Source organism: Peromyscus maniculatus, chromosome 22, assembly GCF_049852395.1.
Source record: "Peromyscus maniculatus bairdii isolate BWxNUB_F1_BW_parent chromosome 22, HU_Pman_BW_mat_3.1, whole genome shotgun sequence".
In the NCBI taxonomy this organism is placed as follows: domain Eukaryota; kingdom Metazoa; phylum Chordata; class Mammalia; order Rodentia; family Cricetidae; genus Peromyscus; species Peromyscus maniculatus.
The window spans coordinates 16465436-16480869 of record NC_134873.1 but is presented as its reverse complement, the minus strand read 5'-3'; the positions used below and the strand labels follow the sequence as shown (position 1 = coordinate 16480869).

The 15434-nt window shown below is 47.2% G+C and overlaps 1 protein-coding gene across 1 annotated transcript in view; it reads left to right on the top strand.

The window, feature by feature from the left end:
* The window catches only part of Hadha (hydroxyacyl-CoA dehydrogenase trifunctional multienzyme complex subunit alpha), a 36749-nt gene that overhangs the window by 20755 nt on the left and 560 nt on the right, over positions 1-15434 (top strand). The window contains exons 11-19 of the mRNA XM_006994282.4: positions 1250-1359; positions 2580-2714; positions 3702-3873; positions 11272-11358; positions 12321-12461; positions 12862-12930; positions 13674-13869; positions 14444-14558; positions 15249-15394. Of these exons, the coding sequence (XP_006994344.1) occupies positions 1250-1359; positions 2580-2714; positions 3702-3873; positions 11272-11358; positions 12321-12461; positions 12862-12930; positions 13674-13869; positions 14444-14558; positions 15249-15394 (1171 nt within the window). The remainder of the gene's footprint in view (positions 1-1249; positions 1360-2579; positions 2715-3701; positions 3874-11271; positions 11359-12320; positions 12462-12861; positions 12931-13673; positions 13870-14443; positions 14559-15248; positions 15395-15434) is intronic.

Below are 15434 nucleotides of genomic sequence, written 5' to 3'. Positions count from 1 at the left end.
ACACCTATTGAATTTATGACCTGATGGATGTTTACTCCTAATTTGAAATCCACTGGTTTACTGACTAGAACATGCTCTATCGGGATCAAGCACAGCATTATTCTGTGGACCATTATTTTATGTTGTTAGGGTGTGTAAACAATATAAGTAGAGAGTTTCTTTCTGGGCTATTTGTAACCCTGTAATGTCACCAGTGTGTGCAGCAGTGTTGATGAAAGCTAGCACCGGAAGCCTAGTCATTTTACTGGGATTCCCATTGATCCCCAGGACAGTCTATGAACTAGGCGTCCGGTTCCCCACTTGAAGAGTGAAGAAAGCTTGACAGGAGGGAACGTCAAGATCCGGGTGCAAACCCACGGCCTCAGACCCGGGTCCCGCCTTCTGCTGGGGCCCACTGAACATGCTGTATATGAGACGGGACTCGTCCTTAGTGTTAGGACTTTTCAGAATAGGGGGGGACCAGAACTGCAGTGGGGAGCACTCTGTGCTCAAGTTCTGCCTTGAGGCAGTGCGGCCTTAACATCTGGCCCTCTTCTCGGCTTCCACCGAGGTGGGTTGTTGCAGCGATGGTGAAGATCCATTCAGGCCTGAGACTCTAGACCAGTGGTTCTCAGCCTGTGGGTTGTGCGTATCAGATATTTACATTACAGTTCATAACAGTAACAAAAGTACAGTTGTGAAATAGCAATGAAGATAATGTTATGGTTGGGGTCACCACACATGAGCAGCTGAATTAAAGGGTCTCAGTATTAGGAAGGTTGAGAACCACTGGTTTAGACCATTGGCAAAGGTTACCACTCCTCTGCTGTAAAGGAAATCTGAGAGCTCAGTTACATCAAAACCTCTTTCAAAGCTGCCTGTAGTGGCGCAAACCTTTTTTTTTTTTTTTGATCCCAGCACTTGGGAGGCGGAGGCAGGAGGATCTCAAGGCCAGCCTGGTCTACAAAGCGAGATCCAGGAAAGGCACCAAAATGTCTTGAAAAACCATAAATACATACATACATACATACATACATACATACATACATACACAAGCAAGCCTCCTTCAGAGTGAGAAGTGTTCCCGAGGGGATAGACAGTAAAGAGAACCCCAGCAGTGGTGGAGCCTGAGCCACACCCGGGTTCACTGAGACGCCTGTGGGACTGAGACCCTGGGGTGTTGCCCCTGCTCGAAGAGGAGAATGAAGCGAAGGAGTCCCCATAACCAGACCCTCAAGTCCCACCTTCCCTTGTTCCCTTTACCTTTCAGAAATTTGGAGAGCTTGCACTGACCAAAGAATCGAAGGCCCTGATGGGACTTTATAACGGCCAGGTCCTGTGCAAGAAGAATAAATTTGGAACACCGCAGAAGACTGTTCAGTAAGCTGCCCTGCCTAGAAAGCCTGTGCATTTGCTTTGCACCAAGTGTGTAGGTGTCTGAGGATCCACAGAACTAGATTTGTCCTCAACCTCTTCTGCCCTGCGCACAGTAGAGCCTTTATTCCAAGTACATTCTTGTTTTCAGATGCTCTGAGTTCTCTAGCAGCTTTATAGCACTTTCTTTTCTTTTCCTTTTTTAAATTTTATGTTCATTAGTGTTTTGTCTGTATTCCTGTCTGGGTGAGGGTGTTGGATCCTGTGGAACTATAGTTAACAGACAGTTGTGAGCTGCCATGTGGGTGCTGGGAATTGAACCTAGATCCTCAGGAAAAGCAGCCATTTCTCCAGGCCCTATAGAGCTTTCTTATCTCATAATGATTGCCTAGTGGTCTGGTTTAAGTCTCACTTCCCAGACCAAAGGTACCCTGCTGGAGCTGTAACTCAGCTCGGTTGGTAAATACTTGGGGGGCACACAGGAGTCCCGAGTTCAGTTGCCAGTACCACATAAACCAGGTATGGTGATGTGCGACTGTTAGCCCTGCACTCGGAAGGTGAAGACAGGAAGATCCGAAGTTCAAGGTCATCCTGCAGTGGTGAGTTCAAGACCAGCCTAGGCTACATAAGATTCTGTCTCAAAAAAAAACACAGAAAACAAGCCGGGCGGTGGTGGCGCACGCCTTTAATCCCAGCACTCGGGAGGCAGAGGCAGGCGGATCGCTGTGAGTTCGAGGCCAGCCTGGGCTACCAAGTGAGCTCCAGGAAAGGCGCAAAACTACGCAGAGAAACCCTGTCTCGAAAAAACCAAAAAAAAAAAAAAACAAAAAACAAAAAAAAAAAAAAACACAGAAAACAAAACCTAAAAGCTACTAGTAAGGAGACTGAAGTACTCTGACTAGGGCCATAGATTTTGGGAAAGAGGAGAATGATGTCACCAGATTTGTCATCAACAGATCTCTGCAAGGTTAGGCTTGGTTTCCATGGGCTGAGGGCACAGTTGAAAGGTAGCAGAGTTCTTCCTTTACAGGAAGACCAGCTCTTTACACTCGGGGAGTTTTACGTTTATCTTTAGAAATCACACACTTACTGTAGATAGAAATTATCAAAAGCTCTTACATTTGTGGCCAGTGTGGTTGGTTTATTGGGTGACAGCATGGCTAATGTTTCCCAGCTACTAAAATGCCTGAGATGGTCACCAGAATCGTTTGGTCTTGTCCTCCTAGGCGCCTGGCTGTCCTTGGTGCCGGGCTGATGGGAGCTGGCATTGCCCAGGTCTCTGTGGATAAGGGACTGAAAACTATACTTAAAGACACCACGGTGACTGGGCTGGGCCGGGGACAGCAGCAGGTGTTCAAAGGGTAAGTCTGCTCTGTTTCTAGGTCAGGGGTGGTTGGTTTCTTGGGGTTTTTTTTGTTGCTTTTGTTTGTTTGTTTGTTTGTTTGTTTTCTTTTTCCCATCACAGATTCCTTTTTTCTGAACATAGTGAGCCCCATACTCTATAGCTTTACTAAAGTTTTCTTTGTTGTTTAGAAATACTAATTATTCTTTTTCTTATACATTTGATAGGCCTTTGAGTGTTTCCTTATTGGTACATAAATGTCTTTTTTTTTTTTAATCCTTTGGTATGAAACTAGTAGTTCTCGGGTGTCTGATTTGGCCGAGGTTTGCATGTAGTTGCCCCAGTGGAGTGGCTTCCGGAACCCGCACGGCTCTCCTGAGAGGGCTGAGGGAGGGTTTGGGTGAACGTGTGCTGACTGCAATAGATGAAGGCGGGGCCGCCACAAGGGCTCTTCAGACCAGAGCGACACAGCAGCGCCCTTGCCTGGTCGGCCTGTGATGCCTGAGGTCTGTATATCTGCAGGCAAAACACCCATGTACATAAAGCACAAATAAGGGTTAAACAAAGCGTGACTGTCCTTCCATCCCTCCCAGTCCCTTCTCATATACATGCCACCAGTTTTGCTGAGAGGAAATGGTATCAGCTCAGCCAAACTGAGGTTGGTTTTAGCCCAGTGTTCTGCATAAATGTGATGGATGAGCTGGCTGCCTTAGACCATCCTGCTTGGGACTTTACTGAGTAAGGGTATTGTGTTTCCTAAGTGGGCTGTGTAGCTTGATCATTGGCTGTGTAGAGATATTTTGTGGTAGAAAATCCGTGTGTCTAGGGTCCAACTTGTCTTCAAATGCTAATCTCCATCACTAGTCATTTAAACCCCAAAACCTCTAAGCAACTCGACACCCTCAAAATGGGAGTAATGATGTAACCTCACAGAGTTGTGGAGCCACATAGCAACTGTGTGGCCTCTAGTCTCCTGTTTTCCACTCTCAGAATGTGTTCTTTCTAGATTGAATGACAAAGTGAAGAAGAAAGCTCTAACATCATTCGAAAGGGATTCCATCTTCAGCAACTTGATTGGGCAGCTCGATTACAATGGTTTTGAGAAGGCTGACATGGTGATTGAAGCTGTCTTTGAGGACATCACTGTTAAGCACAAAGTGTTAAAGGAAGTAGAAGGCGTAAGTAAGGGGCTCATTGTACTTGACTGTGGAGGACACTGAGATGGGGGTCTTATTGGGAACAGAGACACATGCCATAGAGCATGTGTGGAGGTCGGAGGGTAGCTTGAAGGAATTGTTTCTCTCCTTCCACCATGTGGGTCCCAGGGATCAAATTCAGGTTGTTTGACTTGGTGGCAAGTGCCTTTACCCACTGAGCAATCTTGCTGGTGTAGATGGAGTTTTTGCTGAGACTTCTGGCTCCAAAATAAATGCACAGAAACTTCATAATTATAAATGCTCAGCCAATAGCTCGGGCTTGTTACTAGCTAACTCTTTCCTTTTTGAATTAACCCATATTTCTTATCTACCCTCTGCCACATGATGGTACCTTCTTTCAACTCAGCACATTCATCCTCTTTCTCTTTGACTTTCCTTGTTACTCTCAAGATTCCTTCCTTCTTCCCAGCATTCTCTCTGTCCTGAAAATCCTGCCTAACTACTGACCAATCATCTTTTTATTAACAATGAGAGCAACACATTTTCTTGGTGTACAGAAAGATTATTCCACAGCATTTCTCTCTTTTTGTCTAAAAAAGGAAAGTTTAAACTTTAACATTGTAAAATTATATACAAGCCAGGTGGTGGTGGTGCACGCCTTTAATCCCAGCACTCGGGAGGCAGAGGCAGGTGGATTTCTGTGAGTTCAAGGCCAGCCTGGGCCACCAAGTGAGTTTCAGGAAAGGCGCAAAGCTACACAGAGAAACCCTGTCTCGAAAAACCAAAAGAAAAAAGAAAAAAAATTATATACAATAAAACAGTTATTAAGTAAGAATTACAGTTACAATATCCAGTCCATTTGTATTTGGCAAATTTAAAGAAAATATTTTATTATCTATCTTTGTGAGTCTAAGGTTTTATACCTAATTTACCTTTTATAATAACTAATGAAAACTTTAAGTCTAATTATTTAGTCTTTAACTCCATCAAAGACCCCAGAAGGGTACAATGTTACCTAACAATAGGAACATCTGGCTGCCTGGACAGTCACCCCAAGTTCTTCTGTAACATTGGGGCATCCACCTGTGGCCTATAGGCCTAGTATATCTGACAGACATTTTTGAGAAGCAGGGAATTTTGAAGGACTGTCCTGCCTTGCCTTGGCAAAGTTTGGCAGTCACTTTCTTTTGCATCCTGCTGGTCCAGTTTGAACAGTAACTATCAGCAATTGAGGCAAGGGCAGTTTCTTACCCAAATGGCTATCTTTTGCCATAAGGAAGGCAAACTCCATGTAGAGGTACTTCAATGCCAGTCATCTTCTTTTGAAATAAATTGGTGCTGTCAGGAGCAGACGTGTCTCACTGTCATGAAAAACCTTAGGTTATTAAACATATTAAATACCATATTCTGTAGGTGTTTGAAGACCATCTATTTGTGTAACTATATCTATTTAATCTTGAAAACAAACCTAATATGACTATAAGTTTGACTATTATAGATGACTGTTAACCTGTAATTCTCTTAATTATACATTACATTTTTTTAAAGATTTTTTTATTTATTATATATACAATGTTCTGTTTGCATGTATGACTGCAGGTCAGAAGAGAGCACCAGATCTCATTACAGATGGTTGTGAGCCACCACGTGGTTGCTGGGAATTGAACTCAGGACCTCTAGAAGAGCAGCCAGTGCTCTTAACCTCTGAGCCATCTCTCCAGCCCTATACATTACATTTTTAAATAAGCTGCTTAAGCACAAACAAGAGTAGAAACATACATATAGTATAACAAGATTAACTTTAAATTGTATCGATAAACCAAAATCCATGCCAATGTAAAACATTTTGAGCTCCTAGTGATCCTGAGTGCGCCGTGCTGCTCCCTGGCCCAGGTCCCACGGATCTGGAGACGCCGCTGCTTCGTCCACGACAACAGCAGGGTTCGGGTGTCCACTTTTCTCAAATAAAATGGTTTAACTTAAAAAAAAATATTTTGAGGTTAATAACTATTTTTAGATTAAAGTAGATTCAATAATTTACCCTTTTATCTCATTTTTATATCTTATCCCCCTTTTTTCCTTTAGAAAGAGATCTTTGACTTTAACTCTTTAGTTACCTTTTTTCCTGACTATGACCAATAACAGCTTGTAACCAACATCTCTTTAAATTATGGCAAACATCCATAACCAACCTTTTGGGAATATAAGTATTTTTTTTTTCTAGACTGCTTCCTGTTGTCTAGGGGCACTAGAATCTTTGGGGGACCCTGAAAAAAAATCAGGATAATGATTAAGTCTTGGCTGGAGTGGTCTGTGAGGCTGGATCATCTCAGCCAGAAGTCTTGAAGATGTTCTGGATGCAGAACTCACAAACTGTAACAGAGGCATTCTGAGATGTTGGATCACCTGTGCCATTTGTTTTCATTGGTGTTTGGTCCCCTTGTTCTGAAAATACATAAACTTTTAAAGGTAACATTCATATCTGTATTTTTTTTTTTTTTTTTTTTTGGTTTTTCGAGACAGGGTTTCTCTGCGTAGCTTTGCGCCTTTCCTGGGACTCACTTGGTAGCCCAGGCTGGCCTCGAACTCACAGAGATCCGCCTGGCTCTGCCTCCCGAGTGCTGGGATTAAAGGCGTGCGCCACCACCGCCCGGCTTTATATCTGTATTAATACAAGTATAGACTGTGCACTGTACAAAAGTCAGCCAAAGATGATTTTTTTGTTTTATGTTTGAGCAGGTAAAATATACATTACATGTCTTGTAGTTTTTCTGGTTTATTTCTGCAGCCAGGATTTTCAGGGGGTCTTCTTTGATCAAACCTGATCCATATCAACTTGAAATGAATCCACAGCCTCTCATTTCCTGTGGAAATAAAAGCATAACCTCTTCCCCAAAATAACACATCTTTTGTCTTCCATTTTGAAGTCAGACATTTTTTAAATAAATAGGTTGGCTTAATCCAACAGTTCCCATAATCCAATGTGTTTTATCAGCTGTTGTTCCTTCCTAAGCAATCAGAAAATCTAAAGACAACACAACATACAGGATCCAGACTAAAGTATTTCTCATCTTTACATGGCTTTTTATTTTTAATTTTTGTTTTACTTTACTCCTTTTTGAAGGACTTTATTATTTTAAACTATTTTTTAATTTATGTCTATATACTCCTTTTCTCTTCTCTCTCCCAAGTCTATGTATATTTTTAAGCACATTGTAACCTGTTTAGTGGTTTTTCCCGTCTGGATCTGTCTTTACATCTCTATTGTTCTTAGATTTCATGAGATGAATCTTAAACTGCTATTTTAGTTGCTGGCACGGCTCAGCTTAGTGCATGCATTGGCACATGGCATTGTTGGCTGATACCTACCCCCTTGGTTCCCTGAGAGCTTAGCCTCGTGGTGGAGGTACCGGTGGGAGCCATGTTTATCGCTCCAGCCTTGGGAAGTTGTTGGGTCACTCTGTCACTGAGTAGTGCTGCTCAATGCTCATAAACCCCATTTAAATATTCAGTAGTGTTCAGTAGCAGGGCCTCTTTTAGAGCCAGGCCTGTGTTCGCCACTAACACCAAGCCAAGGAAGCTGCCTCTTTGGAGCCATGCCTCTGTTTGTTGCTAGTATTGAGCCTACCCAAGGAAAGGCGGATACCAGGAAGCCGCGTTTGGCTCCGTTTTTGTGTCCTTAGAATCCTTTTTTTTTTTTTTAAAGATTTCTCGAGTCCTATATGGATCTATGTTGCCCAATGGTGGACACCATTTGTAGGTGAACTTTTCTGTCCCTCCAGTCAGTTCCCAAATAACCACACAGAGACTTAATATTAATTATAAATGCTCAGCTGATAGTTTTTGCTTGTTATTAACTTAAATTAACCCATATTTTGTATCTACCCTCTGCGATGTGGTGATACCGTCTTTCAACATAGCATGTTCATCTTGCTTCCCTTTGCATCTGTCTGATGACTCTGAAACTCCTCCTCCTCCTTCGTCTTCCCAGCATTCTCTTAGTCTGGTTCTCCTGCCTAACCTTATCCTGCATAGCTATAGGCCAGTCACCTTCTTTATTAAACCAATCACAGTGACATATATTCACACAATATAAAGGAATATCCCACATGCCAGCCCCAAGTTTTTATTTGAGTGCATACACACGGTGTATATCATAAAGTTCAAGTCTAAATCCTAAGGGAAGATAATTAAGTACCCTATTCTCCTAAGCACAGGGCTTGCTAGCCTTATTCAAGTGGGATGGGGGAGGTTACCAGTCATCCAAATAGCCTCATGGAGTACAGCCAGGTGTCTTTGGATTTGCAGGGGGGGAGTGCAGAGGCTATAAGCCATATCTTTACTTGCAAGTGTTCATTGCAAAGAGTCATTGGTCTGGTTCAAGACCTCTGGTTTCTGGTATACCATTGATAGTTGGTCCTCACTGGGCCTCCCCTTGGACATCCTGCTGTTGTCCTGTGTCATGGAGATCCTGGAGCTTTGGATCTGCAGGACCAGCCCCTTCACATGCTCCAGCAGATCACAGATGGGGTGGATGTTGGGGTGGGCCACCTCATAACCCTGTTTCTGGGCCTGGGTAGTTGCAGGGTTGGTCAGCCCACCAGCTCTCCTCCATCCTCACCCAGGGGGAGCTCTCCAGCACTGCCCCGGCTAGTTCACCCCTACAGCGATCAGCAAGGCATGGGGTCAGTTCTCCTTTCATGACCTCAGGGTCAGCTCTCTGACACCTGCATCATTGGGGCAGCTCTACTGTGTTGCCCAGGCGAGAAGCAGAGGTCACTCTCCTGAGTGCTGCAGCTGGTGAGGGGCAGGGCCAGCTCTCCCATCTGCCACAGGCAACAAGGGGGTGGGGGGTGGGGGAGGGCCGCTAATAGCACATTAAGATGGGATGACATGGACAAAATGTGTATTTAATGTGGGTAGTGGAAGAAAAAGTCTAGGAAAGGAGAAATTGTAATCCAGGCATGAGAAAGAACACAGCTAGACCAGACTAGGAAGTGGATGGTACGGAGTTGGCAATGCTGGTGGCTGAGGCTGTGCCCTGTGGTGAAGTCATCTGAAATGGGACCCAGCGCCCTCTTCTGGTGTGCCGGTGTACAGGCAGGCAGCACTCAGACATCAGTCAGTCAATCTTAAAAAGGGAAGTCCGCAGCACGCCTGTCCTCTCACCGGCCTTGGCTGGTTTTAGAAAATTTCAGTCTGAGTCTACTGGGGTTCAGTTTCAAGTTGTCCTCCCTTACCCACCACAGAACTGAACGGACTGGGTCCTGACGTGCTTCTTGGGACAGTTTCTAGACGCTTCCCTGTCCTGCTGTCTCCATCACTAGTGTGTACATTGTCGAGGAACGTCTCTTGAACAACTCCTGTCTTCACAGTTCTGCAGTGTGGGCTTCAGGGCTGGTGTCACTTGGGGTCGTGCCGTCAGGTGGCGGGAGTGCTGTCAGGTGGCAGCCTGGCTGGAGCCCAGTGCCTACCCCATGGCCTGCCTCCTCCCACGGCTAGAACTTCTCCACAGCAAGGGCCTCCAAGAGCCAAAGTGGTAGCTGCAGAACTGCAGAGAGGCCTGAGACCAGCAGCCATGCTTCTGTTGGTAAAAAGCAAATCAGAGCCATCCCTGGTTGAGAGCATGGGAAACAGACTCCCTCTGTATGGGAAGAAAGGCATGTGGGGCCAAGGAGCGAGGAGATTGCTGTCAGCCATCTTTGGAGATAATGATTTGCTCTTCCTAGAGTAGAACACACACAAACACACACATACACACACACACACACACACACACACACACACACACACACACACCTGTCTCCTAGGCTGGCCATGAACTTGCTATGTAGCTGTAGATGACCTTGAATTTCAGATCCCTCTGCCTCTATTTTCCAAGTGCTAGGATTATGGGCATACAGCACTGTGTCCATTTTATGTGGTGCTGGGGACCCAGCCCAGGGCTTCATGGATGCTAGGCGAGCACTCTTATCTACTATCTACTGTCCTCTAGCCCTAAGAGGACTTCTCCCTCAGCCTTGATGGCTCAAAGACTATGTTCACTCTCATGGTCATGACACACTGTCCACTCACATTCTGCTCTAGTTGGTTAAAATCATAGGATCAGCCTGGTGGTGGTGCACATCTTTAATCCCGGCACTCGGGAGGCAGAGGCAGGTGGATCTCTATGAGTTCAAGACCAGCCTGGTCTACAGAGCGAGTTCTAGGACATCCAGGGCTACACAGATAAACCCTGTCTCAAAAAAAAAAAAAAAAAAAAAAAAACAACCAAATCATAGGGTCTTCCTCACAAGCCAGGCTTTGTCTATCTAATGCCTGTACACTTCTTGGTTTGTTTTGTTGTTATTTTTAACCTTAATGATTCACCTTTATCTGTCATAATTATCATTTTGCACTCCACTTTTCAGTGTGTTAATCGTATCTTCAACCTTGATTCTCATCTAGTATTTGCTTCTGTCTATGCCAGATTTGTGCACATTTTTTCCTCTAAGACATGGTTTCACTATGTAGCCCTGGCTGTCCTGGAATTCACTCTGCAGATCAGACTGGTCTCAAATTCAGAGATCTACCTGCCTCTGCCTCCTGAGAGCTGGGATTAAAGGTGTGCACCACCACTGCCTGGCTTTTTTCTTTCAGATTTGTGTAAAAAAAAATTGTATTTTATTGGTTTTTTGAGACGGGTTTCTCTGTGTGGCTTTGATGCCTTTCCTAGAACTCACTCTGTAGACCAGGCTGGCCTCGAACTCACAGAGATCCGCCTGGCTCTGCCTCCTGAGTGCTGGGACTAAAGGTGTGCACCATCAACGCCCGGCTAGATTTGTGTAAATTTAACAGAGATGCCTTCCATATTTTTCATCCAAGTGTCACACAAGGTGAATAAGTTGAGATCATAGACAGAATGCTGAACATTCCGTGTTAGGGACAATGCAGAGTCAGGCTGGTGAAGCTAACAGTGACAGTGTCTGTGTGCTGCAGGCACATTCGCAGTGCACACTGCTCTTCAGTGGCACTGTTAGAATCAAGTAAGTCTACACTTTGTGCCGTATTAAAGGTGAGCAGGGCTAGGGAATGTAATCTTCCAGACTTGAGAGCACATCCCGATAACAAGGGGGTGGACACCTGTGCCCACCTTTAAGGAAACGTAATTCCAGTCATCCTTTTGGCATCACCAAAGGCACCATGTTTACCCAAGTGCTGAGATGTCGTCTCTAGGGCAGGGCAGGCCATCTCTAGAGGAGAAGAGAACAAGGTCAACGTGAAAGCTTTTAGGTGACTCACAATGTCAGGTGAGTTGCGTCTGTGCTGTGAGCATGTGCGGATGAGAGAGTCTACTGGGCCGAGTGTCACTCTGGTGTGCTGTGGACTCTGTCATCTCCAGGCCTACCTGACCAGTTCTTAAATGCTTTCCTCTTGCAGGTGACTCCAGAGCACTGTATCTTTGCCAGCAACACATCTGCTCTCCCAATCAATCAGATTGCTTCTGTCAGCAAAAGACCTGAGAAGGTGACCTGGACAGAAAGTCCTCATGACGACTGCTTCAGACTCACTGATGGAAATTTCAGAATACAGCCAGGGAAAGGACCAGGATAGACTGTGAGATGGTTGGGGGCAGTTCCCAAGAAATGGGCACCGAAAACTGAATGCCATGATCTACAGGTGTAGGAATTGGTGGATTACAACTAAATACACTTAGTGGCTGCTGTGTGTCCCCCTGGTGGCTATTTTTCAAGTTTAAACTATTCAACTTACTTTAACTTAGAATTAGGCATTAAAGGATAGGCCCTAAACCAAGAAGCGGTGTGCAGTTTGGCCGTAGTGCGGTATGGTAACTGCTTAGGCTGGGTAAGGCTCCAGCTGCAGGAATGGACGGTCAGGGCTGGGGGACCCACAGCCTTACCCTGGACCTCCTACCCAGGACAGGAAAGTTCTAGATTTGGAAGGACTGTCACTGAGTATTTGGAACGCTGCCTAGAAAGTTATCTTCGCTTAAGTGGATTAATTAAGGAAGAATGTAGCCATTCAAAGAGAAATAAAATGCCTCATTTCTCAGGAGGATACCAGTGGCTTCAACTGACCAGCCAGAGAGACCAGAAATACCAAAAAAAAAAAAAAAAAAAAAAACTCTAACAGCTAGAGTTGCTAATATAAGTCCGTGTCTCCACACCACACAAGCCTGTTTCTTCCTCCTTGTGCAGTGTGTGTGTGAACAACAGTCTACTCTCCTAGCACACAGCAGGGTCAAGGGGATGTGATGGACCTGATAGAGGCGGGCTCAGGGATGGCGGGAGAAGGAAGGATCAGGGACAGGTAGCTGCTGATTATGAGACCACAGACTCAAGCCTCTGGACTAGATCAGCAGTGTTCCTGGCCACAGACCTGTCTCTCCAGTGTCTCCCTAGCGAACAAGGTGCTGTCGGGTTCTCCCATCAGCACTGGTAATCTGTGGTTGTGGCTCCCCTCACCAGGTGATTGGCATGCACTACTTCTCTCCTGTGGACAAGATGCAGCTTCTGGAAATCATCACGACCGACAGAACCTCCAAGGACACAACAGCCTCGGCCGTGGCCGTGGGTCTCAAGCAGGGCAAGGTCATCATTGTGGTGAAGGTGAGCCATGGGAGTAGGGGCAGATTTGGGGATGTTCTAAAAAGATTTCCTGTGCCTCCAGAATTGTGTCTGGCTGTTCTGGGGGGAAATGCCAGCTCTGGAACACTGACCCCTGGGTTGTCTCCCAAATGACAGTAGTAGTGACTGCCCCACTGAGGTGGGTGGGTGCGGTAGTGTCTAGGCCCTGGCAGGGCTTCACCAGGGATTCCAGACCTCAGAGGTTACATGAAACCCAGACTGTCCAGGATGGCTTCCTCTCCTGCTCAGCACTGAGCATTCTGAGGAGAGTTAAGTCAGCTGAAACGGTGAAACGAAGTCTGGGAAGGGGAGACTGGGTGTGGGCATGAGTGATTCAACCAAAGCAGGACCGGCCGTGAGCTCTCTTCCTCTCCCTTGGCAGGACGGCCCCGGCTTCTACACCACCAGGTGTCTTGCTCCCATGATGTCTGAAGTCATGCGAATCCTCCAGGTGGGTCTTGTTCTGTGGAATGGATGAAGCCTTGTCAGATCTTTCACTCTGTCCTCCAAGCTGAAGATGTCCAGATGAGGGACAGTCTCCCCCAGAATATACTCCTGCTTTTCCCTGGAGGCCCTTTTGTGCCTCCCTCCCACACTGGAACAGGCATCTTGGGGCTGAGACTGCCCGGTAGGTAGAACGTTAACCCTGCTCTGTTAGTTTCCTGAGCATTGCAGGAGCCAGAGGCCTCCCAGAACACTCAGACACACTGCTTCTGTATCCCTGCGTGAGGACCTTTAGACCAGACCCTGCGTGGCCTGACTACCACTGGATCTGCTTCTGCTTCTCACACACACACACACACACACACACACACACACACACACACCCCTCCATGGCCATCCAGATCATTCCATGGCAAAGAGGCGCCTCTTCACTGGGCACTTCCCTAGCCTCAGAATGCCAGCATATTCTCAGTCCTGGCAGCCATGGCATCTCCTTAGTCCCAGCATCATCACAAGCAAGAACTGAGTGATCTGGTCATCCCGACGCTTCCTTCAAGTGCTGTGGGAAAGCTTCAGGGCTTCCACTTAGACTTTTCTTGGATGAAGCGCTGGTTCGGGACCTGGCCAGGTGATGTCCAAGAAAAGAAGTGGGCTTTGCACAAGGCCATGTCTGTGGGTCGTTACAGGCAGCCCTTCTGCTGGGGGAGGAGATGGCTGTGCTCTGAGGCTCCTGCTTTCCTTCCCGTCCAGGAAGGGGTTGACCCTAAGAAGCTGGACGCCTTGACCACAGGCTTCGGCTTTCCCGTGGGTGCCGCCACCCTCGCAGATGAAGTTGGTGTGGATGTGGCGCAGCACGTCGCTGAAGACCTCGGCAAGGCCTTTGGGGAGCGGTTTGGAGGCGGCAGTGTAGAGCTGCTGAAGCAGATGGTCTCCAAGGGCTTCTTGGGTGAGGGGCCGCAGGAGGCGTGAGTAATGCTGTGTGCAGTTCTGAGCAGCTGCCGAGAGCAGAGAGTGGGGGAGAGTCCCCTAGACACAGAGCCCTGCACAGAGGGAATCTCTTAGGCTGGGCGTGGAGATCAGGGGGAAAGGCGGCCTCTAGGCTTAGGGGACTCGGCCATGTATGCCTGATAGATAGATCAGCATCTTCCTCCTGCCAAGGGCTGACCACAGGAGCAAGTCCTGTGTCCGGGCTTGAGCCTGTGGTCTGGCCTCCTGTGGGGAGTTCAGTCTTTGCGTTCAGAACATACAAGGAAGGCTGCGGGAAAATCACTGCTAAGGCCTGGACCTCGTGTGTGGACACTAGTGTGGGGGTGGGGAGTGTGGACTTTCCTGTTCAGACTCAGACTTGCATGCACCGAGGGCTTCCTCTCTTCTCTGCCAGTCATCAAGGACTAAATGGCTCAGGCGTCTAGACACAGGCATTTAGGAGTGCACAGAATGCTAGAAACCCACAGCATCCAGCAGACAGTTCTCAGCTAGGGTGAAGGGCAGTGACGGATGCAGTCTCTCTCTTCCCTTAGGTCGCAAGTCTGGGAAGGGCTTTTACATCTACCAGGAGGGCTCAAAGAATAAGAGCCTGAATTCTGAAATGGATAAGATCCTGGAGAACCTGAGGCTGCCTGCCAAGCCTGAGGTGTAAGTGGCTTTGAGTGACTGTTCGCACAGAACTGTGCCTAACGTTCTTCAGCCCCTTTTCTGTTCTCTTTATGAGCCAAAGCTGGCAAAACCCTACAGCTAAAACCCTGCATGTGTCCTCAGCTGCAGGTACCCAGGTGAGAGCGGGCCAAGCCAGGGCAAGCCTTGCCTGGGTTTTGTTGTTGTTGTTGTTGTTGTTTGGTTTTCGTTTTTCGAGACACGATTTCTTTGTAGTTTTGGTGCCTGTCCTGAATCTTGCTCTGTAGACCAGGCTGGCCTCGAACTCACAGAGATCTGCCTGGCTCAGCCTCCCGAGTGCTGGATTAGAGGTGTGTGCCATCACCGCCTGGCTGCAAGCCTTCAGCTGCCTGTGAAGTTGGGAGGTGGATTGTGTAGGCCCCACCCCCGCCCCCCTTGCTCTGTTACCTTTGGGAACACACTGTTGTTACTGATCTGTCAGGAACGGTGATTGAGCCTCCTCTGTGCCAGGCCGTCTTGGGTGCTTAGGTTCACAACTGTTAGGGAAAGTCCCACCCCTTTTTCCAAGAGAAAGGCTAGGTCATCTTTCAGGACGCTGTGGTCCATCCTGGGTGCTGGGCTCCCCAGGACTCCCTCCACCCCACACGCTGCCCTCCAGCTCCCCCCATTTTCTCTAGCTAAATGTTCCTTCCTGTTCCTTCTCCTCCTCAGCTCCTCGGACGAAGACATCCAGTACCGCGTGATAACCAGGTTCGTGAATGAGGCCGTCCTGTGCCTACAGGAAGGGATCCTGGCCACCCCTGCAGAAGGAGACATCGGAGCCGTGTTCGGGCTTGGCTTTCCCCCTTGTCTGGGAGGTCAGTGTGCAGGTTGGGAAGCCAACCTCCTTTACCCTGT